The sequence below is a fragment of the Meles meles genome, chromosome 15 (genome assembly GCF_922984935.1).
Source record: "Meles meles chromosome 15, mMelMel3.1 paternal haplotype, whole genome shotgun sequence".
In the NCBI taxonomy this organism is placed as follows: Eukaryota; Metazoa; Chordata; class Mammalia; order Carnivora; family Mustelidae; genus Meles; species Meles meles.
The window spans coordinates 7,030,188-7,054,139 of NC_060080.1; the positions used below are offsets into that span (position 1 = coordinate 7,030,188).

The 23,952-nt window shown below is 52.7% G+C and overlaps 1 protein-coding gene across 3 annotated transcripts; it reads left to right on the forward strand.

Moving 5' to 3' along the window:
• Positions 1 to 1,021: 1,021 nt before the first annotated feature.
• Positions 1,022 to 23,952, forward strand: RRM2 (ribonucleotide reductase regulatory subunit M2). 3 transcript variants are annotated; one of them, XR_006815163.1, is made up of 11 exons: positions 1,022 to 1,263; positions 1,347 to 1,421; positions 1,790 to 1,936; positions 2,201 to 2,317; positions 2,897 to 3,030; positions 4,861 to 4,955; positions 5,082 to 5,215; positions 6,155 to 6,259; positions 6,346 to 6,459; positions 18,385 to 18,486; positions 23,530 to 23,952. XR_006815163.1 is itself a non-coding variant. In XM_045979969.1 (10 exons), the coding sequence occupies exons 1-10, from the start codon at positions 1,156 to 1,158 to the stop codon at positions 6,686 to 6,688; spliced, it is 1,182 nt and encodes a 393-aa protein (XP_045835925.1). In that variant the 5' UTR covers positions 1,022 to 1,155; the 3' UTR covers positions 6,689 to 8,301. The 3 variants fall into 3 exon arrangements, 2 of the variants coding, with proteins under 2 accessions (XP_045835925.1, XP_045835926.1); XM_045979969.1 differs by lacking the exons at positions 18,385 to 18,486; positions 23,530 to 23,952 and adding an exon at positions 6,536 to 8,301; XM_045979970.1 differs by lacking the exons at positions 18,385 to 18,486; positions 23,530 to 23,952 and adding an exon at positions 6,536 to 8,301 and having other exon boundaries at positions 1,793 to 1,936.

A 23,952-nucleotide genomic window follows, 5' to 3' on the forward strand; every position in this document is an offset into this window, starting at 1 on the left:
TCTAGAGAAAACTGTAAAAAGTCCAGTGTTTCTTTTAGCGGCCGCCCTAAGAGTATTTGCAGATGTTGAAACTTTCCCAAGTGAATCATGTATTTTTCGGACCCTAACACTTCTTTCTCTTCATTCCTGGCATTTTGCCACTTGCAGGGCAAATGTCTGTGGCAAATCTGAAAAACCAAAGTAAAATGAAAACTGCTATTAAGGTCATGTCTCCCTCATGACAGTGCAGGTTTTCAATCTCCTCTTCAGGCTCCTTGATGCCCAATAAGCAGTAAATGGATGCCCAGCTCTTCAGTCTCTCTCAGGGTTTTTAAAAAATGCTGGCATGGGGGACAGTTCTGAACACAAGTTCAGTGGGAAACTGCCCCAAAGCCCTCTCTGGCATTTACTTAACTCAGCTTTATCGCATTGCTCTTTTATTGATCGTCGCATAGGTTAGGTCCGGCGACAAGTCCCATTTTACCAAAGAGGGCACTGAATCTTTTAGCCAGGTGACCTGTCCGAGTGACACAGCAACTGCACTGCGGGACTCGGCAGCCAGCGGCCCTAACAGTTGGGCAGCACGGCTGTCGCCGATCCTCCCACAGATCTGCAGGAACTCGAGGACCCCTTACCCCCGACCGAGGTACACGTATCTAAACGGTCGCAACCCCGCGCTTCTCTCGCAGCCTGGGGCGTTCCCAGGCACTAGCACCAACCTCATTTGCAAAACCACTTGCCCCGACCCGCGACAACGGTTGAGGGGTGGGGGAATCCTCTCCCGCTCCCGGGCGGCCTCCAATCGCGTTGCTGCATTCGATCCCCAGCAGTTCCCGTAGCAGCGAGTCCCGCGCGCGCCACGGCCCCCGAGTCACGCGGGGGGTGCAGCCCTTGCCGGGGCGGGGGGGCGACCCGCAGTGGCCGGGGTGGCGGCGCCCCTGGCCGGGTTAGCAGACCCAGAAAGGGGACCCAGAGGGTCCCGGGCGGTGGGCGGTAGGCGCTCCAGCGCGCCTCTCGAATCACGCACGTCCGGCCGGGGCGTCCAATGGGAAGGCGGCGTCTGGCCACGCCCACCCCGCGCGCCCCCTCCGCGGTGGGCTTTTAAAGGCTGCCGGGCGGCGCGGGGTTCCCAGGACCCGCGCGCCGCCTCACCAGCCGTCCCGCCTCGCCGCCGCCATGCTCTCCGTCCGCGTCCCGCTCGCCACCATCGTGGACCCCCAGCAGCAGCAGCAGCTCCAGCTCTCGCCCCTCAAGGGGCTCAGCCTGGCGGACAAGGAGAACACGGTGAGCGCGCGCGCGGGCCGGGCCGGGGCGGCGGGGGGCCTGTGGGGTCGGGGGCCTGCGCCTCACCGCGCGTCTCCCCGCAGCCCCCGAGTCTCAGCGGGACCCGCGTGCTGGCCAGCAAGACCGCCAGGAGGATCTTCCAGGAGCCCGCCGAGCCGGTGAGTGGTCCGGGCGGCGGGCGGGGAAGCGGCTTGCGGGGGCGGGGCGCAGCCGGTAGAGTGCGCCTGCCGCCTCTTGGCGCCAAAGCCTCATTGTCTCCTCTAGGGTTTCAAACCCTAGCCACTCCCCGGGCCCGCGCTCCTTTCCCGCCAAGGCATTCCCTCCCTGTCCTTTGCACTTCCGCAGATTTACTCCTGTTCCTCTGTTAACGTCCCGCTTCTGTTCTGAGTAGGATGCGTGTGTGACAGCTCACGCTCACACACCGAACCACCTGGGATTGCCGCTGATTGGACGCACTGGGCCCGAAAAAATGGCAATTTCATGTGGTGCGCCCTATAATTAGCATTTTCATTACTTTCTCGCCCAGCAGAAAACTAAGGTACTTGGCCCCAGCGTGGAGGACGAACCACTGCTGCGAGAAAACCCTCGTCGCTTTGTCATCTTCCCTATTGAGTACCATGATATTTGGCAGATGTATAAGAAAGCTGAGGCTTCCTTTTGGACCGCCGAAGAGGTAATCCGAGTCAGGAGCCTGAGACTTAGGAAGTTGAAGCATTGCCCCCAGCTCTCAGGAAGCCCCTTGCAGTGGGGGTTGTAATTTGTTTGAAATGTACTTGTTCCCCTCCGGGATGGTTGTCCCCACGGAGGATGCAGGATCCGAGCTGTTCTAACTGGCCAGGGGAGCTATGCATGGGAGGGATGTACTTGTAAGTCATGAATTAGGTATACGTGTGAGGCCCCGCATGCTTAACGTCCCTTGTGAACTTCTAAACTTCAGGTGGATCTCTCCAAGGACATTCAGCACTGGGACTCCCTGAAGCCTGAGGAGAGATACTTTATATCCCATGTTCTGGCTTTCTTTGCCGCCAGTGATGGCATAGTCAATGAAAACTTGGTGAGTTTCCCAAAAATCTGCTTTCATTCACTTCAAGATTCAAGCGAAAATGAATTCTCTTGTCTCATCTGTTAAGTCACATAGTTGTAAGCTAGTAATTCTGTTATACAGCGTTTCGTGCTTTATAATATCCTTGGCAGTTGTTTTCTCCCTTATGGTTAATTCCCCGCCCCCAGACACTGGCTCTCTCTCTCGAGAGGCTCAAAGACAAGTTAAGTGCTAGTAATGGGTTTACTCTTTGTGGCTATGACATTGCTTTTCTTTTTGTGGTTTTGCTGTTTTAATCATCTGATTCCATATGTATCCTCTTGTGAGTGGGTCCTTGGTGCAGTAAATTAGGAAAAAAGGAATTGATGAGTGTTTGCAGAATCCCTATAAAACAGACTCTCCCTGTTTCTTGATCTGTAAATGGAGCATATATGTTATAAACTGCTCAGCTTTACCACGGAATAGGGAAGAAGTATTGTTTCTAAAAATAGAGACAAATCCTATAATGGTACAAAGGGAGTGTGATGTATCCAGGATCCCCTGACTGAAGGGTTGCTCCTCGCGCTGAATTGTGACGTGTTTTACCGCTAGGTGGAGCGCTTTAGCCAAGAAGTTCAGATCACAGAAGCCCGCTGTTTCTATGGCTTCCAAATTGCCATGGAAAACATCCATTCGGAGATGTACAGTCTCCTCATTGACACTTACATTAAAGATTCCAAAGAGAGGTGAGTATTTGGCTTGCCTGTTGGTCTGCCAATATTTTTGAGACTCACTAATTGTTACACGTTATTTCGAGTTTCCAGTTCACATGGGGGTAGAAAAATGAGTCTTAAGTGACTAAGCAGACAAAGCAGTTTCTTTTTTTTTTTTTTTTTTAAGATTTTATTTATTTGACAGAGAGAGAGATCATAAGTAGGCAGAGAGGCAGGCAGAGAGAGAGGGGGAAGCAGGCTCCCCATTGAGCAGGGAGCCCGATGCAGGGCTCAATCCCAGGACCGTGGAACCATGACCTGAGCCGGAGGCAGAGGCTTTAACCCACTGCGCCATCCAGGCGCCCCTTGCTGCCCGTGGTTCTGTCTGTTCTGAGGATGAGGCCTACACTCACTTTATTAGCCAGTCACTTAAAAACAAAGTTCTGAGGCTATTCCATTTTTAGAAGTGGAAGTATACTGTTAGTCATTCCCTTTCTTTGAAAACAAAGCAAAACACATCCAAAGAGGCTGTGCACAATGAACTAAATCTTAGGTCTGACAGTTTCTACTCGTGTGGCCAGTCTGTTAACGTACAATGGAAAGCTGGGGCAAAGTGGAGGGGACTGGAGTGTGCACCTGACTAGAACATTACTACCCTCTTGAAGTGCTCATAATACAGTACAGAAAATCAGATCGAGAGGTATAAGGGAGAGGAATCCCATAATAAAGCAGGGACAGCAGTTTGCTGTTAGGTGAATTTAGGCACAGGACTGTGTGAGGAGATGCTTTGCATCATGGGATCATTTTACAGGTTCAAGATCAGAGAGGAGGAGAACGTTAGAAATGGCTGTCTGAGTGGTCTAGATACTGAGGTCAGCTTCAGGATGAGTCTTGCATGGAACAGAAGTGGTAGGGCTGGAAGGTAGGCCTGTGGGTTACCAGAAAGAATGTGAAGAGGGAAAATGAGTGGTGGCTTGAAGGGGCTGGCAGGATTGGGGAGACTCTTGGGAGGGGTAGGAAGATTGGAAGACATTTGTAGGCAGAAATAAGGAAAGACAAGGATAGGCATGACTTGGATAAAGAACCCGAAGGGGCAGGATCAGGAAGGTGTGGTTAAGCTTCAAAAGCTAGGGAGGGGCAGACCCTGTCTCAGGATGTTGATGTGGCAAGACAATGAAGGGAGCCCTTTGGTCTGATGACCTTGGCTTCAGAGAGCAAGGTCGTCTCATAAGGAACAGGCTGGGGAATCTGTAGACTGGGAATACATTGGAGGCGGAAGAGGGCGATAAGGAAGACCCAGGTAAGTGGGGGGCCGTTTGATTTGCTTTCCTGATCTGGGACCATCAGTGTAGTATAGAATTACAGTAGGAAGTAAGCTCGGGTTATCCAGTTTATTGGCTTTAATTATTTTATTACATACATATGGCATTTGGGGCCCATATAAGTGGCCTGATAATATAGACTGGTGAGGAAAGTGCTCTCTGGGAAGATAATGGTCAGCATAGCTTAAGTAGTCTTAGCTGTGAATGTTTTATGGCTTCTCAAGTTTAAAGATAGGACCTGTGAATTTTGCCATGACCTCATATAATGTTGTGACCTTGATATAATTAAGCTGATAAATGCTCTTGGTGTAATGGACTAAGACTTTTCATGTTAGTAGGTCTCAGGGCTCCCTATGAACTACAGAATGAATGAATGAATGTTGAGATTTTAAAAAGAACACTGGGGGAAAAGCAAAAACAGTTATGCGGAAACATTTTAGTTTTGAGTCTCGATTTGGCCTTGGCCCCAGCGTTGTTCTCTGGTGGACATTTGTGATAGGCGGTCTTTGCTGTAATTGCTGACGCTCTGCGTGTCTACTAGGGAATTTCTCTTCAACGCCATCGAGACAATGCCTTGTGTAAAGAAGAAGGCAGATTGGGCCTTGCGTTGGATCGGGGACAAAGAGGCCACCTATGGTAAGGATACCTCTGGCCCCACGTCTGTCTGAGCTTCGGCTTCTTAGTGATGTCTCTGGTCTGTGGCCCCTCCTGTGCACCTGCTTCTTTGCTCAGTGGGACTATGTCGGTATTAACTCTTCGCAGGAGAACGGGTTGTGGCCTTCGCTGCCGTGGAAGGGATCTTCTTTTCTGGTTCTTTTGCGTCGATATTCTGGCTCAAGAAACGCGGCCTGATGCCTGGCCTCACGTTTTCCAATGAACTTATCAGCAGAGATGAGGTGAGTCTCGTTCACATTATAGGTTAACGAGCCCAATTCTTGGGCTCACTGCCGGGAACTCAAGATAAAAGATTGCCCGGTATCCACATAGATTTGAGTTCGGCCGTATCCACACTTGGCAGAAAACGAAAGACTTTAATTTGCCGAGAGTACTTGTGTTCTCAGTGCCTTTCTGCCTCTGCTGCGCCCTGGGTGATGGGGCGTTTTATTCTTTTGCCCCGTGTTCTGTATGACCCTGTTGTCCTTGAAAATTGATTGATAAGCATCCCAATGGAGCAAGAATCCATTCCAGTCCAGTGTATGTCTTTGAGTGCGCTTGGATTAAACGGGAGGGGAAGGTGAAGATGTGCAGATTTTCTGATTTAATTGCAGTTGGCAAGGCAGGCCAGGGCCATGAAGCCTGTCATACTTGGAGCCTCGTGGGCCCATGAGTTGGTCTTTCTTGGTAAGAAGCTCATCCCTCCAGTGTAGGCAGATCAGGGTTACTTGGCACTAAGACCCAAAGACTGCATTCACTGGAAATCACGGTGCTGATTTCCTAAGCTTTTAGGCTGTAAATCTCACAACCAGCTGGCCTCGTCACTGAGTTTTGCCTTTCCTGCCGGGCACAGTGGCAGAATGGATGCTCAGAGATGTAGGAAGAATGCTTTGAGCAGAAGTCCCAGCCTTTGCTCCTGCACGGAGCAGTGGGGACCGGACCTGGCCTGCTGTTATTCCCTGGGGAGCAGTGTTGAGGGCCCTGGGTGCAGCTGAACCGGCCATGACCTTCGCAGCGTGGATGATGGTATTTGAAGTCCTCTTCCCTTTGGCAGCTGAAGCACATACAGCTCGGCCACACAAGATACAGGCAGAGAATGCAGAAAAGGGGAAAGCCAGTTCCTGTTTGACGTTAACGATAAAAGTCTGGTTACAACAGTGATCTTAAACCTTTTCTTCTAGGGTTTACACTGTGACTTTGCTTGCCTGATGTTCAAACACCTGGTCCATAAACCTTCCGAGCAGAGAGTGAGAGAAATAATCATCAACGCCGTTCGGATAGAGCAGGTGGGTGACGCATCAGGGTCTCTTGTCCTGGCTAGAAGATGCCTCGACGCTTCCGTTTTATTGAGGAGCTCTGTTTTCGTCCCTAGGAGTTCCTCACGGAGGCCCTGCCCGTGAAGCTCATTGGGATGAACTGCGCGTTAATGAAGCAGTACATTGAGTTCGTGGCAGACCGGCTTATGCTGGAGCTGGGTTTTGGCAAGGTAAAGTATTGTTTATAGCCTTCTGGTTCTTCCGAAGTGGAGTTCTGTATTTAAATTCTGCTGTGAACCTTTTCAGGTTTTCAGAGTAGAAAATCCATTTGACTTTATGGAGAATATTTCACTGGAAGGGAAGACTAACTTCTTTGAGAAGCGAGTAGGCGAGTATCAGAGGATGGGAGTGATGTCCAGTCCCACAGAGAATTCTTTTACCTTGGACGCTGACTTCTAAGTGATCGACGATGTGCTCTTATTTTGCTGGTCCCCCCTCCTTCTCATAAAAAAGCCACTTGAAGTGTATCAAACCGGCTACACCATGAATTATCCATATTGTTCATTAATAGTGTTGTTAAAACTGTGTAGCTACCTCATAGGCAAGCCTGTTGATTAGTGATGCTAGTCATCTCACCTAGAAAGCAGCTTAGACAGAAGCTACTCGGATCGGTAGGAAAGACCTTGGCCGTGTTCGGCGTTTGCAGGCAGGCTGCCATCCGTGAGTTCACCGTGGCTCCTGGCGGCAGTCGGGGCCCTGGAGTGAGTCTGACCCCGCAGGATTGGTTAGTTACTCCGAGGTCCTCGGGAGGCTTCAGCCTCGGTGCTTCAAAGCAGATATTAAAGTTTACTTACTGATTTGTATATAAAACTGGCACTTTACACACAAATAAACAGAGTTTGTACTGTTGAAATAAAGGCCTGATTTCACCTGATTTGGTTTCTAGCCCAAATGCAAAGCCTTCTATTGAGTGCTAATGGGAGCCAGTCTGGAATTTTCCCTGGGCGACCGAAGTCCGTCTATCCTGTGCAGAACAAGCACGTTACTACTGTTCTTTATTTTCTAGAATGAATTGATGGGCTCTTTGATCAACTTCGGAGTCAGTCCTGTACACACTTAGGTATCAGCCAGCTGAGTTCACAAAGAAGACGGGTTAGGGTTAGGTCGAGTGTCATGGGATGAGACTGAGGGGGAAAGGAGCTCCTGACTTCAGTCATTCGAGCTTGAAGTGTGGTGCAGGCTGCCCGCTGGCCACCTCTTAGTCCTCAAATCCTGTCTTCCCCCAACCTCAAGCTCTTACAGAAGATCCTTAGATCCTTAGCGTGGATCTGAGATGATCTTTTAAATTGATCCCCCCCCACCATCCTCGCACGAAATGCCCCCTGAGGATCTTACTGCCATTAAGTGACACACCCAGGACTGAAGTGAACCCCAAAATTCATTTGGTTGAATTTTTAAGTAGGTACTGTTGACCTAATCGTTTTCTATTTACTGCTTGTTTTTTAAATTGGATTTTTTTTTTTTACACTGAGTATGTCCTTTTATACCTGTGGTTCATAGCTTGAGATAATTGCCCACTTAGTGTGGTTCAAGGTTGAAGCAGTCAGTATTCAGTGCCGTTACTTCCAGAATCTTCCTCAGTCTGATCGTTTCCCCCTGACCTTCAGGCGAAAACTCGAGTCACGTGAGTGATATTAACACATCGTAATTTTTAGATTGAGAGTATAACGTAATAGACTCAATAAGGCTAGTTGGAATCTACCTGCCTTTGCTTCTCCCTGCCTTCTCCCCGCGTCCCCGAAAAAAAGCCCAGCCAGGATGGTCGGTGGAAGGTGGTGGATGATACGCACTCGTCCTTTGGCTGCAGTTGGTGGCACGTTGTGTTGTGTTGGCTGCAGTGGCCTGTTCTGGTGTCTGTTTTTTTCCTTTATTGTATAAGTTGTCAAATAGTTGAACCATTTCTGTAACAGGGGCTCTCTCTTAAATTATTGTTACCTGAAGTCAGTCCTGATTATGTGGTTCTTAAACTTGTACAACACAAAAGTGAATAAATGTTTTTGCCTCGCATGTCGGGTGCAGGTGGACGTCAGAAGTCAATGTTAGGATTCGGCGAAGGATTCATTTCTGCCAACTCCCACTTCTGCTTCCTGTTGAAGGGGAAGCAGATTTTAGTCAAGCGTTTCAAAGTCTCGAAATGGAATGCTGCACAGGGCTTAAGTGAACTTTCTTATGTCCGTTCCTTGATAAACGAGATTGCATTTCAGTTTAGGAAGAAAAAACGGAAGTACTTTTCATGAAGGCTTATGCGTTCGTTTGCTTCTCATCTGTTCATGCTTATCTCATTCTGCCCTAATGCTTGTTCTGGTACAAGGTCTGTAGCAGACAGGGGTGCCTGAGGGGTGATGGTCAAAAGCGTTGCCCAAGCTACTCGTGGAATTTGTAAGCCAGCATCATGGGGGTTTAGCTTCCCAACACCCTTGGGTGAGCCGCTGCTCGGCCTCCGTTTTCCCAGCTGCGAAATGATGGTGGCGCCAGATGCGGCTAAAGGCCTGCCCAGCTTTGCTCTTCCTCATCAGACTGAGCTGGGTGCACTTTATGCACTTGGATTGGCCCTTCTGTCTAGAAATGGCCTTTCCCGGCCACCTCCCTAAAGCCATTTTGAAATCCTGACCTCGTATATCCACGCTGCCGCTTTCAGTCCGCAGGTGTCTGACCACAGCTGCCCGGCGGGCGCTGTTCTGAGCTCGGAGGTGCGGCTGGGGGCCTCGCCCTGCCTGTGCAGCCGACGCTTCTCCTCGAGGAAGCTGATGCGTGAGCGAACCCGTTAGACAGCGAGCCGGGGCAGGGAAGGAGCCGCAGAGAACCGGAGGTGGATGGGACCATTTAGGAGAGGCGTGTGTGTGTGCTGGGGGTGACCCTGGGGGAGGAGGGGCAGGGGGACCAATCCAGATTCCCTCCCTGCTCTTCCTGTAAAGGCTCGCGTAGAAGGCACATCCACGTCTGTGTCCGTGCCCCTGTCTTAGCAGGAAGCCTCCCAGGATCGGGCCCTGGTGCATGAGGAAATGAACCGGAGCTGAGTAGTTTGGGGTGGGGAGTGTTGGGAGCCGGTGTGTTCTGTGTCTAGGAGGAACCTAGCAGAGATCTTTGCCTTTATGCCCCAAGGACACTGTGAATGTCATTTGCTTTGTAAGACCAGGTTGGTGGCTGACCCAGTGTGGGTGTTCGGGCAGCCGTGCGCTCAGGACCGACTCCTAACAGCTTCCTCCAGTCCTGCTTCACCTGCCCTCCACCTAGGCCAGCTGCCCGCTCTAGAACCCCCTTCCCGTACTTCACTTAGAAGACCTGCGTCGGTTCAGTCTGGTTAGGTCACGGCGTCGGAATCGTCAGCTTGCCGGGGCCTGGGATCCAACCTGAGCTCTGGCTCCTTGCGCAGCTGGGCCTGGAGGGGTATTGGTAAGGCCGTCGGGCCAGGGGGGCTGACTGGCTGTTGATGTGAGCTGTTGAGGAGGGGCTCGGCTGCTGTTGGTCTGGAGAGGCGGACGGTGGTCTGGTCCAGCTCCCTGGGGAGCGGCTGTAGCTCCGAGGGAACAGGATTGTATGGCTTGGCCCGTTCCAGACGAGAGAAGGCTGACCGCACACCCCATCCTCTCACCGCCCCCCGTTCTGTAGCGGAGGCCGCCCTCCTGCTGCACACTGGGTACTGGAGAATGAGTGGGACCGCTGATGGCCCGTGTCATTCCTGGGAGGGGCTTCTCCCAGCAGGATGTTTTCTGATGAGAGTGGCTGCACCCACTGCGGGTGTAAGTTTCAGGGACCACAGTCCCCTTGACCTGGCTCTGAGGACTGGAGTGATTCCAGCAAGAGAGCGGACTGAGGTGACCCGAACACCCTCCCAGCTTCCAACACCTGCCAGTGATCACAAAAGTTAAGTGGGTATTGATTTCCCAACAAAGGGGGATTTCCAGATGCTGGGAACAAAGACAGGGACTGGGAAGGCTTGGGCTCACTGCAGCCCTGGGGGTGGGTAGTTATTTGTGTCCTCAAGAAATTGGGGGGTGAGGGACCAAGTACCCTTGGATGTGGAGGGGAGAGATTGCCCTGGGAGGGAGGAGCCCCAGTGGAATGGGGCTAGGAGATAATCCCGCTGGTGGGTGAGGAAGATGAGCTGGTATATCTTTCGGGATTCTAAAAATCAAAACCCTAGGCCTGCACCTCTCACAAGGTCGTGGTCTAGGAAGGCAGCCCCAGCCTGGGTGCGTGGGATCCTCACAGGTCGTGTTCACTTTGCAAACATGAAACACTGGAGAGAGCCGCGTGGCGGTAGGAATAACGGGTATAAAACTCCAAGAACTGGGGCGCTTGGGTGGCTCAGTCGGTGAAGCATCCAGCTCTTGGTTGATTTCGGCTCAGGTCACGATCTCCAGGGTCCTGAGATCGAGCCCCTCATCCAGCTCTGTGGAGAATTGGCTTGGGATCATCTTCCTCTGTTCCTCCCTCGGTCACATTCTCACTCTAATGGATTTTTTTTGAAAATCCAAGAACGTCTATGATGATAGATGATATGATATAATGGATCAGAGGGGAAAAAAATGAAAACCCAAAGAACAGAGTATTCTAAAGAAATGGGCACATTTTTACAAAACTTGGTACAATTTCTAGCAATGCAATAAGACTACTGGAATGAAAGATTTTAGAACTTAAAAAAAAATGCTTAGTAAGGGGAGACACAGCTGAAGGTAAACTGGTGATGGGAAGGGACCTGACAGAATTATCCAGAAATAGACGGGAGAGAGACATGGAGAATGGGGGGGAGGGGTGCACATTATTTTTAAAGGAAGTCTTCATGAGGGACTCCATAGCTAATATTTATAGAGATAATGACTGATAATATTCTAGAAGCGACTCAATCAGAAAGTGCAAGGAATCCCAAGTCAGATAAATGAAAATAAATCCATACCCAGACTCGTTCGTAGTGAATCTGCAGAGCATACAGACAAAGGTCATTCAAGTTTACAGGAACAGTAGATCTATAAAGGAATAATTATTAGGCTGAAATTTTCAACAGCGCTACAGTCAAAGCCAAAAGGTTATGGAAGCAAATCTTGAGATGCTGAGAAAATAATTACACTTATTCAGAAGTAAGAGAGAAGGACTAAAGAATATACTTTAAAGAGAAAATTGTAGCCAAAGGAAAGGGTAGTGAGCGAAGGAATTGGTCAGCATGTGGTGGATGTAAGTAAGCGCAGATAAAACCAAGGGGACCCAGAATACTGAACAAGTAGGGGGGTCGGGGGGGGGCATGTCCTCGTGCTGTAAATCAGCGGGCCAGTGGGCTCACCAGATAGGTCAAGAGTCTACAGTCCCGCTTCCAAGAACACACCAGAGCAAGTCACTTTCAAAGTGACAGAGAAGGGGTATCGAACGAGTGATCAGTCTAATAGGCAGAGAAGATGAGAGAAAGCAGAGTGGTAAGTGGGGAGCCTGGTAAGATCGATAAGCCCAGTCAATGTGGGTAGACTAACGAGTTAAATTGACGGGCTCGAGTCAATGAGAAGGACTCTAGCTAGAAGCTATTTCTGAAAGTTACACACAGGACGCAAAGTGTGGGGAGGATGGGGAAAGCCCCAGGCGACACTGTTCTAAGAAAAAAGGACTTTCAGACAAAAGGGCTTACCAGAAATAGGCGATCAGACCTGAGGGCTGGTCTGGGAGAAGCGGTTGTAACTTTGCACTTGACCCGCATGGCTTCTGTGTCTGCAGGGTCTTTGGGCATTGCCTTATCTTGCCTCCCAGGGTCAGACAGCGGCTGGACATGGTGGCCAGAGGGGAATGTCTTGTGGTTCTAATCGACTCCTCTTGAGTCCTGGTCTGTTTTCTTATCCTCCCTAGTGCTTTGCGTTGGCCCCGTGTTTGCTTTTATGACAAATCCACAGTCCTCCGAGTCTATATGCCGTGGGTTAGACTTTTCAGACCTGGAGCCCAGCCTTTACAGACCGTCTCCTTCGAGTTCCTACCAGACACGAGAAGGTGCCTGGTCCTCCTGTGTCCAGGCAGGACCACCGGGGTGGGCTTCTGGGACCCACGGTAGGCTGGGCAGGCGTAACCTATTGGCTGTTCACAACATGAACGTTGTGACTGACACCATTTGGCCACACCAGGGGGATGAGCCAGGCAAGGGGTTGGGGCCTGCGTGGTGGCAGGTGGCAAGACTTGCTGAATGGGGACATCAGGCCAGTTTGGGGCAGACTGAGCCTTGGGGGTGTGGCCTGACCTGAGAGTTTATAGGAGCAGGACCAAGGCAGCCTGTGACCCAGAGAAGGCCTTTTCTCTCTGTTTGAACATGTATTTATTTGAGAAAGAACATGTGAGAGTGAGAAGAGAGGCAGAAGGAGAGAATCTTCAAGCAGACTCTCGGCTGTGTGCGGAGCCTGAAACAGAGCTCAGTCTCCTGACCCTGAGATCATGACCTGAGCTGAAACCAAGAGTCGGACACTTAATCCATGAGTCCCCCAGGCGCCCCAGAGAAGGCCTTTCATCCTGCCCTCTGCACCGGGTGGAGTGGTGGGAGGGGGAGCTGTTGTCTCTCCGGGCAATGACAGATGCTTCAGGCCTGGGTAGGGTCTTGGGAAGCCTTGTTTTTCCGGTCACCTCCCGCCTCACCTCTTTTGCTCTGTCAAAAGCCCCCCTGGCCACAGCCCCTGCTGTTCCAGATTCCATGCAGTGAGGGCTCTGTTCCTCCTAGCCAGAGGGGGAGGGGCGGCTGTTTCTACCCCTGACTTTGGAGTTTCGGGTACAGAGGGGCGGGGGCCCCTGCGACTACCTTGTGGCCAGAAAGGCGAGCCTGTTAGAGAGGAGCCCACACGCAGGACAGGAAAGCTGATCTGTGGGTCTTTAGAAAAAACGGGGTCTTTGTAACCTTGTTCATTTTCTGGATCCAGCCATGCATGAATTCTCCTCCTCCCCGAATTTTCACTTAAGTAAACCAATAAAGTCCCAGGAGAATCGGGATGTTTGTGCCACATGCAACGAAGTCATACCTGAACAGAACCCCCAGCCCTGAAATCACCACCTCTCTGGGTAGTGGGGCACGGATGAGTAGCCCCATCTCACAGAGGTGTCCAGGAGGCTCCGGGAGGCTGTGGGCCTTGCTGAGGACCGCAGGTAGAAGCAGAGTGGCCAACCAGGACCGGAACTTGGATGTCCTAGCCCCATAGCCACGTTCTTGTTACTATCCACAGCCCTTCATGAGAGAACAGGCGCCCTGGGCCTCCACTCCAGTCCCAAAGAAGCTTCTGCTCAGCAGGGATTGTGTCCTCCCCTTGACCTGCTCTGCCTTGCTGCTGTGACCGAGACCAGGTGGCCTATCTGGGCAGGAGTCTCCCCTGTCCTCACTGGCCTAGGCTTTGGATCCAGGAAGCCACTCCCAACCTGCTTTTGCGTGTGACTCCAAGATGAGACCGTGGGCCTGTGGAGGCCGCACTGCCCTGTGAAGGCTGAAGGGGGGTCGTGCATCACGCAGCTAATTGGACTCACAGGCTTAGTAATGAGGTTGGGGGGCAATAACAACTTGAAGATGGAAATCAGGAAGGTTCCAGCTGTTTCCAGAAAGAGCCTGGGGGACTCTGTGCTGCCTGTGTGAGGGCTTGCACTGGGCCTCCGCTCCACTTGGGGGAGCAGCCTCCCCTGTAGGGGCCCAGGACATGTTTGCTTTGGAAGGTGTACAAGCAGGTGCCTGTGGGGGACTGGCCTGGCTTCCCTTGGGCCGAGCAGAGTTTCCGTTGCTGAGCTGTATTTCCACACCACAGAGGGCCTGTTTGTTTCTGTCGGTGGAGGGATAGCGGCCAGAAGGCCTACCTTAGAAGTTGTCACCATGAGGGGCACTGTCTGGCTTAGTGGGTAGAGTCTGCCACACCTGATCTCAGGGCTGTGGGTTCGAGCCCGACGTTGGGTATACAGATTACTGAAAAAAATAAAAGCTTAAAAAAATTGTCGTTGCAAAAATCAGGTGACAAATGCCTGGTGTATTTTTTTAAACAGCTTTATCGAGATAAAATTACAGACCATTTCACCCATTCAGAGTGTACATTTCATTGGCTTTCATATATTCATATAGTCACAGAATTGTGTAACCACCACAACAATCAATTTAGAACACTTTCCTACTTTCGAAAAGAGACCTGGTACCCATCAGCAGGCCCTCCCCATCCCCCCCCCCCTTCCCAGTCCCTGGCAACCACTGATCAGAAGTTCTATCTCCGTAGGTTTGGTTTGGCATTTTTGAGATTCTCAGCAAATAGAAGTTACTAATGGGAGAAGTGCTAGATGTTTATTTCTGAGAGATCATTTAGAAGGTCAGAGGCAACAAAGAGGTGATGGGTCTGCCTTGCAGGGAGAGGCTTGATTTATGTTTCAGAAAGCTCTTTTTCCCCCTTGCATGTTTGAAAAAATTTCTGCATTGGGAAAAAGATTCATGACATTGCCTGGAAGTGGTCTCTGCTAGCTGAACTGGACAGCCTGCGAGTTGGCTCGCTGACCTTCGTTTCTTCATCCCCAGATCATCAGACATTATTTTCACCTCCCTCCTCCTGTGGGAGGGAGCCCGGCCCTGTGCTGGGGAGCGGGCGCTCCGGAGGGGACAGACGGAAGACCACGCCTCACAAAACTAGGTCTAGGAGCCACTTCTGGTCCACCACCTGTTTTTGTGTGGACTCTGGCTAAGAATTTTTAAAGATACATCAACAGAATATTTTGTGACACAAACCCACATTTCAGCACTCAGAGATGGTTCCCCGGGACACAGGCACACTCGTGCGCGCACCATCCCGGCTGCTTTGACGCTGACATGGTAGAGTGGAAATGGGGCGACATGCTGTATTTGGGTAGAGCTAAAATATTTCCTATTTGGACCTTTCCAGAAGGCGTTTGGTGACTTCTAAGTGAGACGTGACCTTGCTCTTGAGGGTCCCCCGTCAAATCAGGAAAAGGGAAAGCGGTAGATGATCGATAACCACCAGGAGCCAGGAAGCACGGGCCAGAGAGCAAATTTCTAAATTTTTAGGAATTTGGGGATTGTATTATCTTGCTAGGATTACCAGAGGAACTGCCACAGACTGGGCGGCTTGAACAACAGAAATTTATTTCCCTTCGGTTCTGCAGGCTGGAAATCCAAGACCAAGGTGCGGGCAGGGTTGGTTTCTCCTAAGGCGTCTCTGCTTGGCTTGCGGGCTACCGTCTCCTGTGTCCTTCTAGGGTCGCCCCTCCGACTTTCTGTCTCTTCCAAAGACACGGGTCAGATTGGATCAGGCCCACCCTCACGAGTTCACTCCACTTTAATTACCTCCTTAAACACCTCATCTCCCAAACCAGTCACATTCTGAGTGTTGGGGGTTGGGACCTGAGCATGTGAATTTTAGGGGGACACAATTCAGCTCATAACCCTGAGCTGGTTGTTAAGTACAGCCATCATTCAGAAGTCAATTATGTAAGTCTGAAAGTAAATACATTCTATTAAAGAGGAATATGGGAAATACTCAAATCCTGTCTCGCCATTCGTGAACATCATCAGCGCTCCTGAGGCCGCATGGCTGTCGTGTCTACGCGGTAGAAATAACTAGAGAACGGTGTGCTGCTGAGGATTTGGTGGTCCGGCATCAGCTTTGGTGGGAGTATTTACCCCGTGGGAATTAGTGCTCCAAGTGCAGGGTCGCTTTCTGGAGAGCTGGTTGTTCAGCATTTACAAACACACTACGGGTGCAGGGCACTAAGGGCTGAGACGGTCAGCCTGGGTCCTGTGGGGTACAGAGGAGGATGGCAGGCCCCCGGGAGGCAGGAAAGGTTTCTCAGACCAGGGGATGCCAAGTGGCACCTTGGAGGGTGAGGCACACGTCGGGGAAGAGGGGTGAGCTGCGATTGCACAGCCCGGAGGCGAGAAAGGACAGCCTGTACCTGGGGACGGGGACAATGGTGCAGGAGTCGCCTGTGGGGTGGTTGGGCAGGACCTGGGGCGCCATCCTGAGGAGGCTGTACTTGACCTGGCAGCCGTGGGGAGCCATGGAAGGGCTGGGAGCCCAGTGCAGGGCCAGGACAGGTGGTGAGCAGACCCCTGGCTGTCTGTGGGTTTCTGTTTGTGCCTGTGTGAGGCGGGTGCATGCGAGGCGCTGTGACTTCTTCTGTCTGGGCCCTCTGCAGGTGGAAGGTTCTCTACCAACGCTCGCTGACTGGCTGCATCACCCCATTCATTTTGAAATCTTTAAAAGGGGACTCAGCTTTCCGTCTCCAGTTAGAGTTAGAGCTGGAAATAATCTGAGTGCCGAGCAGAAGGGGAATGGGTGTGTGAATTATGTCTTATCTCTATGCTAACCTGCCATTGTGAGTGGTAGATAGGGGCGCCTGGGTGGCTCAGTCCGTTAAGCGTCTGCCTTTGGCTCAGGTTGTGATCCCAGCGTCCTGGGATCGAGCCCTGCATCGGGCTCTCTGCTCAGTGGGGAGACGGTTTCTCCCTCTCCTCCTCGCTTGTGCTCTTTCTCAGAACCTCTGTCTCTCAAATAAATAAATAAACTCTTGGGGCGCCTGGGTGGCTCAGTGGATTAAGCCGCTGCCTTCGGCTCTGGTCATGATCTCAGGGTCCTGGGATGGAGCCCAGCGTTGGACTCTCTGCTCCGCAGGGAGCCTGCTTCCTCCTCTCTCTCTGCCTGCCTCTCTGCCTACTTGTGATCTCTCTCTCTGTCAAATAAATAAAATAAAATCTTAAAAAAAAAAACCCTCTTAAATAAATAAATAAATAAGCGGTAAGTAAATGGAGGTCATGTGGCCACATGGAGAGCCGTTCACAGAAAGCCCGTAAATGAAAACAGCCGAACGTAAATTCTCTGCATCCCGTGCTTACGATGACATGAAAATACGTGTACGTATGGATAAAAACAGGAGGTCTTGCCAATGGAGACATGCAAACAGTTGTCTCAGGGAGGCAGGAGTGACAGCAGTTTCTCTCTCTGTTCTGTTTTTCTGTTTTAATTTTCCTGCAATAAATATTGAGGAGCGGGTATGGCAACCCAGGCAGCGGCTCCCCTGGCAGATGGCAGGTTCCCCCCCCCCCACACCACCCCCCCCAGTGCCTGGAGGGCTGGGCTGGCCCTGGAGTTGTCTCCGGAAGTGCCCTGCAGCGTGCAGCTGAGTCACACGGACGTCACCGCCCCTCGCGGGGCTGTGCCGGTGATTCATGCGCGCCCACTCCTCTGCAGGCGTCCCTGGACAGTGCTTGGGAGGCGGGGAGCTCTCCGGAAACCGGGGAGCCACTCGCTTCCGTCCGAAATGGCCAGCCAGGGGGTCGGTTCTGAAGCCCCTTTCAGTTCACAAAACTCTGGACCCGGGGCGCCTGGGTGGCTCAATGGGTTAAGCCTCTGCCTTTGGCTCAGGTCATGATCTCAGGGTCCTGGGATCGAGCCCCGCGTCGGGCTCTCTGCTCAGCGGGGAGCCTGCTTCTCCCTCTCTCTCTTTCTCTGCCTGCTTGTGATCTCTCTGTCAAATAAATAAAATCTTTTAAAAAAACAAAAAAACCAAAAAAAAAAAAAAGCTTGGGCCTTGGAACTCAGTGAACCCAGCTAAGTCCTGCTCCGCTGCTTATGAGACAGTCTCCTGGGCCCAGGGGTTAAATCTGTGGGTGACAAAGCCAGGACCTCAGGTGTGAGGCTGGGCTGGGGTTGACGTCCCTTCTATTCATGTGGCCTCACCCGGGAGACCGCCAGCCCCTGTGGGCAGGACCCATCTTCTCCTTTTGCATTCCTGGTTATGCCGCAGAGGCCGCAGCTCTCAGAGTATAGATGGTACGTGCTTGTGTCTGAATGAAGGGAGCTTGCTGTCTAACGCCTGGTCTTGGAGTCAAGAGAGCATGCGATTAAGGGTCCTGTGTCCCAAGGTCACACAGAGGAGGGTGTGATTAGGTCTAGGGACAGGGGTAGAGAGCAGGGGAAGAACCCCCTACCTGTTCTTGTTGGGAAGGGAAGAGGGGAGGGGTGCGGGGGGAGACTGCTGTTCCAGGGCCAGAAACTGTAGTGCACACAAGACAGAAAACAGGAGGAGGCGTGAGGCGTGGGGTTGAGAGGCCATTAATTTATACATGTTTACTGAGAGCCCTACTATGTGTCTTCTCTGTTCAGGTGCCAGGGAGACAATGAAGCACAAAGCGATGAAGCCCAGGCCCTCATGGAGATTGTACACTGATGGGGGACATAGGAAACAAGCCGACTATCTGATGTGCGGTAAGTCAGGGGAAGGAAATGGAAATAGGAAGGAGGCGGCGGGCAAAGAGCTCATGCTCTTTCTTGTGGGTAGTCGAAGAAGAGCTCTGAGGAGGTGGTGGAGGAAGTTGGTTGGGGCAAACCACATGGTTGGCAGAGGAAAGCTTGTTTTAGGCATTGGCGTTGCAAGTGCAAAGGCCCTGCGGCGGGGACGTGATTGTTTTTGTCCGGCGAGAACAGAGTGAGGCATGGGGGTGGGGTCCGATCAGTGGATGTGTGTGTGTGTGTGTGTGTGTGCGCGCGCGCACACGCATGTGCACAGTGGGTCTTGTGGGGCCTTGTAGGCCTAGGTTGGGATTTCATTCTGAGTGGAATGAGAAGCATGGGAAGTTTGGGACCAGCCTTACCTTTTCAAAGGCGCGCTCTTGTTCCCGTCGGTTAGGTATCAGTCAGTGCGGACTAGTGGAAGCAGGAGCATTGCTCGGAGGCTGTCACAGCTGTGCAGGGGAGAGGTGATGGAGACTTGCAGGGGTGGTGAGGGAGAGGAGTGGAGTGACAAGCAGGCTGAGTTCTGCCTGGGTGGGAAAGACAGCCAGCGGAATCGGATTGGGGATTGCCCGTGTGTGTGAGGGGAGTCAGAGGACCCAAGGGCCCCGGAAGGATGAGCTCAGTTTGGGTCCGAGGGGTTTTATCTTGGGGAGAGGACAAGGGAGAAGGGAGGGTGGGGTCGGAATTTGCAACCAGTCAGCCACCCAGCCAGCATACCAGTCAGGGGTCGGGGGTGCAGGGGTGGGGCCCCTCGGAGGGTTTCTAGACCCCACAGTTAGGCTTCTCTATCCTTCCTGTGTTTCATCCTTGGGAGGTGACATGCTTTCCCCATCCTGTTCCGTCTCTGCAGCTACTATCCCCTACCGGTGTCCCCTCAACCTTAGTTCCCGCCATGCGGCTTCCTTCCCATCTCATCACTAATGTGTCCCTGAGAGCCTGAGACCTTTGCTTTCCTTCTGTGCCCGCCACGAGCTCTTCTAAGGCCTTTTCGTGTACTGACTCACTCACCCCTCACAGTATCCCTTCACAGTTGAGGGACCAAAGGCACAGAGAGGTTGAGTGCTTGTCCAAGGTCACACAGCCAGTTAAGGGGAGGAGCTGGTATTTGAGCCTCAGCTGCAGGGCAGGCTGGTTCCACTCTGGTCTTTGAACATTTCGGTCCGTCGTGCTGCCCCCTTGTGGCCGTGGCCCCCCCCTTCAGTTCTCACCGGTCCCGGCTCCGTGGTTCCTTCCCAGTCTTCGCCCTCTGCCTGCCCGCCTGCCCCCCATTCTGCTCCTGCAGGGTTTTGCCCTGGGGCCTCTTCACCCCCGTCCGTGGAATTGCAGCTCGCCTCAGTGTAGGTTCTGAGTTCCAGACCGAACATGCAGCTAAACATCTCCACTTGGGTGCCCCACGGACATGGCCCAAACTGCACCCCAAATATGCCAGTGGTCTCTTGGGCGAATGGCACCCAGGTCTCTAGGAGCTAGGGTCCGAGATCCAGGTGTTGGCTCTGCTGTTGCACGTGTGGTCAGGAGGGGGCGCCTCGCACCTCTCTTGCCCCTCCCCCCCACACCTGCCCCGTACCACCCCCTCTTTCATTCCCAGTGGTAGCCCCAGACACGGGCACACCCCCTGGATTCTCTTCGTAAATATTTGTTGAATGAATGAGCGAATGCGGGAGCAAGTGAGTGACTGACCCAGCGGGAGTAGGGTGTGGTGGGGAAGCTGCTGTCTGTGGGGATTAAAAGATAATTCTTGGGGCACTTGGGGGGCTTAGCCAGTTAAGTGTCTGTCTTCCGCTCAGGTCATGATCCCGGGGTCCTGGGATCGAGCCCCGCGTCGGGCTCCCTGCTCAGTGGGGAGCCTGCTTCTCTCTCTCCCTCTGCACCCCCTCCTGCTTGTGCACGTGTGTTCTGTTTCTTTCTCAAATAAATGAAATCTTTAAAAAAAAAAAAAAGTGATGCTTCGAAGCCTCTGGCCCCCGTGGGGGTGGTTGGTACATGGGGCTCACTCCCCACTCCCCCTCTTGTCCCCTGGCTGTCTGGCTAACCCGTGAGTAGCTGCAGAGGCTAAATGACCGTTCTGTCTGTCTTGCCGCTGCCGCCCCTCCCCAGGGCCTTCTGGGGACGGTCCCGTGACCCCAAGCCTCAAATGTTCTAGGCCCGGAACCCAGACCCAAGGTAGAATCCTCAGGGCACACTGGCTCTTCCTTCTGCCTGTGTCCCTGGCTCTGGGTCGGGCTGTGCTCCCTTCAGAGGACTCAGAGAAGCCAGAGACAGCAGCCCGCGCCCCGGGCATCTCCGTGGGTGCTCCCGAGGTCAGAGAGGAGGTCTCTCATCTACTTGCTAATGCACAATTTATTTCTTTTTCAATTTTCCCTGGGACCTGGGCTTGTCCAGATGTTTACGTGACGTGGTGGGAAATGAGCTTTCCAGAGCTGCTGGCGGCGCACCGTTCAGCATCCCTGTGATTCTAGAGATTCGGGGGCCTCGGGGCTGTGGTTCCAGCCGTGCGCAGCTGCCTGCCTCTTGCAGTGTTTAGCTTTGGAGCCCGGTGGCTTCCTCAGCCCCAAGCACGTGAGTGACCTCATGACTCTGGCCCCTCCGTGATCCCCGACAAACTGTTCTGGCGTGTAGGTGGAATTCCTATTTTTAATTGAGGAATTATTTTTAGAAATTATTTTTAATTGAGAAGTTGCAGGGCTTCTACATCCTTTTGAACAGAAGGCTTCCAGAAATATTTATACCTTCGCTTCTATAACTCTAGGAAGTCATCCCGGCCCAGAGGAGGTCAGCAGGTGGCATGGGATCACCTAGGAGACGGGCCCGTGACAGCACGCCGGCTCCATCGGTCCGGCTGTCCAGTCCTCCCGGCCGGCTGAGCACCGGCACGCCCCGGCTGGCCCTGCTCTCTCCTGGGTGTGTCGGGGGGTGAGGGTGGACAGGGACCAGGTGGTGGGGACTTTCAGTGTCACACTGAGGGATCTGAACTCGGTCCCTGAGCCCGCAGTGAGTTTTAGCAGAGGAGGAAGGAGATGAGATGTGCGTTTCTGAGAGGTTAGAGGGAATGGATCAGAGCTGCGTAATGTCAAGTCTTTCATTTTACAGAGACCCGTGTACACCCTCCCAGGACTTCAGGACGCAATCCCTCCAACCATGCGCCGTGCATCCCAGAATTTTCTATTCTATTCTGTTTCATTTGTTTTTCTAAAAATGCCGTTTGCAACCCTCTGCATTGATTTCGCGTCTCCCTGAATGGTTTTGACGTGTGCTGTGAACAGCGCTGGATGGGAGAGAGGAAGCCTGGGCAGAGGCTGCTGCTGTCTCTGTCCCACTGGGAAGCGGCGGGGGGCAGTGCCGGTCTGGGCGGACAGGGAGGCTTCCATCGGGGCGGGCCCCAGCCCCCCCAGGCTGTGCGCAGCAGCGCCTTGAATCCGCGGGCTCAGCGTACCCCCTTCAGGAGACGTGGGGCAACCCCTGAAGCAACCAGAGGGGCCCGTGATGGGGTTGTGGGGGGATCCAGAAGCTGCGCTTTCATAACTCAGACATGCTGCGTGGTGTCTGAAAGTCATTTCATTAAATGTCGCATGGAATCAAAATAGAAATTACGTCTTTGGGACAAAGCCCATTGAGCCAGGAGCCAGGCATTCTGCACTGGATCCAGAATAGTCTCGTGGAAGCTGGGACTGTGGATCCAAGGCAGCCGCGTCTACACGGCCAGCCTCTCCAGGCAACCTCCCCCACCCCCCACCCCTGCCCAGCAGCTCACACTTGAATCCCCAGATGTGGCAGGCGGTCCTGGAGCCCATCGGCCCACAGGAATCAGTGCAGCTGGGGTGTGGTGGGGGGGGTTGGCAGTGATGACCGTGCCGCTTTGTCACTCTCCTAGGCACCCGGGCAGAGCTGGATGGTCGCATACGTTATCCCTGATCCCCACCTACCTTCTCCTTATTGTGTTTGAGGAGACTCAGGGAGGTCAAGGTGTGGGTCTGAGGTCACACAGCTGGCAGGAGGCAGAGACAGGGTTTGAACTCCAGACCAGCTCCCACAACCACCTTCCCTCCTGCATCCCCGGCAGCCTCTCCCCTGGTGCTCCGAGTTCTCGCACCTAGCTGACCAAAGTTGACAGACATGCCCCGATGAAATCTGCTTACCTGGAGGAGGGGCTTGAGCCTTGGCAGATTTGCAGGTCCCTGGTAATCCTCACTTCCCGCTAACTGGGGACCACTGGTCTGGGAAGGGGTGTGAGTGGCCTTTGTGTCTGCCTTCCCTCCCAGCCTCTGCTCATTCAGCCGGTTCGTGAGAAGGACCCTCTTCCACACCCAGCAGCCCTGAGTGCAATCCCGCCCACCCCCAGGAGCCTCTAAGTGCGTGGTCACCCCCTACCCCTGTCCCCTGGTGTGTGCTCATCACCCCCCTCCCCGGGTGGGCCAGGCTTGGAGGGCAGGAGAGCTGGGGTGGGGTAGGGTGGAGTCGGCCCTGGGGGGCGGGGTGCCTGGTGAGCCCAGAAGGGGTGGGAGGAGGCCAGGAGGGGAGGGCACCCACCTTGAGCCCGGGCACCGCCGGAGAGTGAGCAGATGCCCAGGGGCTGCCTTTCTCCTCCCTTACTTCTGACCCTGACGCAGGCTCCGATCTACTTTTCTTAGGTTGATTTTGTTCTTTTTCTGACTTCCTACTTTGGACACCTAATTGATTTCCTCTTTTGGGGGGGCTCTGTTTATGTAAATGTCAGTTTTTAAGACTGTGGGTTTTCCTCTGAGGACTCGATGAGCTAACCGCTGCAGAATCTCACGTGCGCTGTTTCACTCGTGATCACTTCCAGAGCGTCGGCGGTTTGGGTTTGGACTGCTTTGACTCCTGAGCTAAAGACTTCTCTTCCTTCACGATGGTAGCCTTTCCCCTGCAGATTGTGTCATTTGTTCTTAATATAATTGCACAGGAATTCTAGGATGTTTTCCATTGTTGTTGCCTTTGGGAATTTATTGGGATTTTCTCCTTGTTTTTCTGGAATGATTTCTTTTTCCTTTTTTTCAGCTGTATTACAGTATAAATGACCTACAATAAGCTGTTCATGTTTAACTGCGCTGTTTAATAAGCTTTAACATGTGTACGTGCCCACGAAGCCATCACAACAATCGAGGTAATGCCCGTCTCCGTCACCCCCGGTTTGCTGTTACCACTTTGTGGTTTCTCCCTTGGACTCGTCCTTACCCTCACCCTGTCCCCGGGCCACCCCCGAGCTGCTCTCTGCGGCTGTAGGTTAGTTTGCATTTGCTAGAAATTTATCTAAATAGAATCTTACACGGGCGCCTGGGTGGCTCAGTTGATTGAGCGTCTGCCTTTGGCTCAGGTCATGATCTCGACATGCTGGGGTCAAATCCCGCATCCGCCGCCTTGCTCCTCCAGGAGTCTGCTTCTCCCTCTCCCTCTGCCCCTCCCCCCAGCTCATGCTCTCTC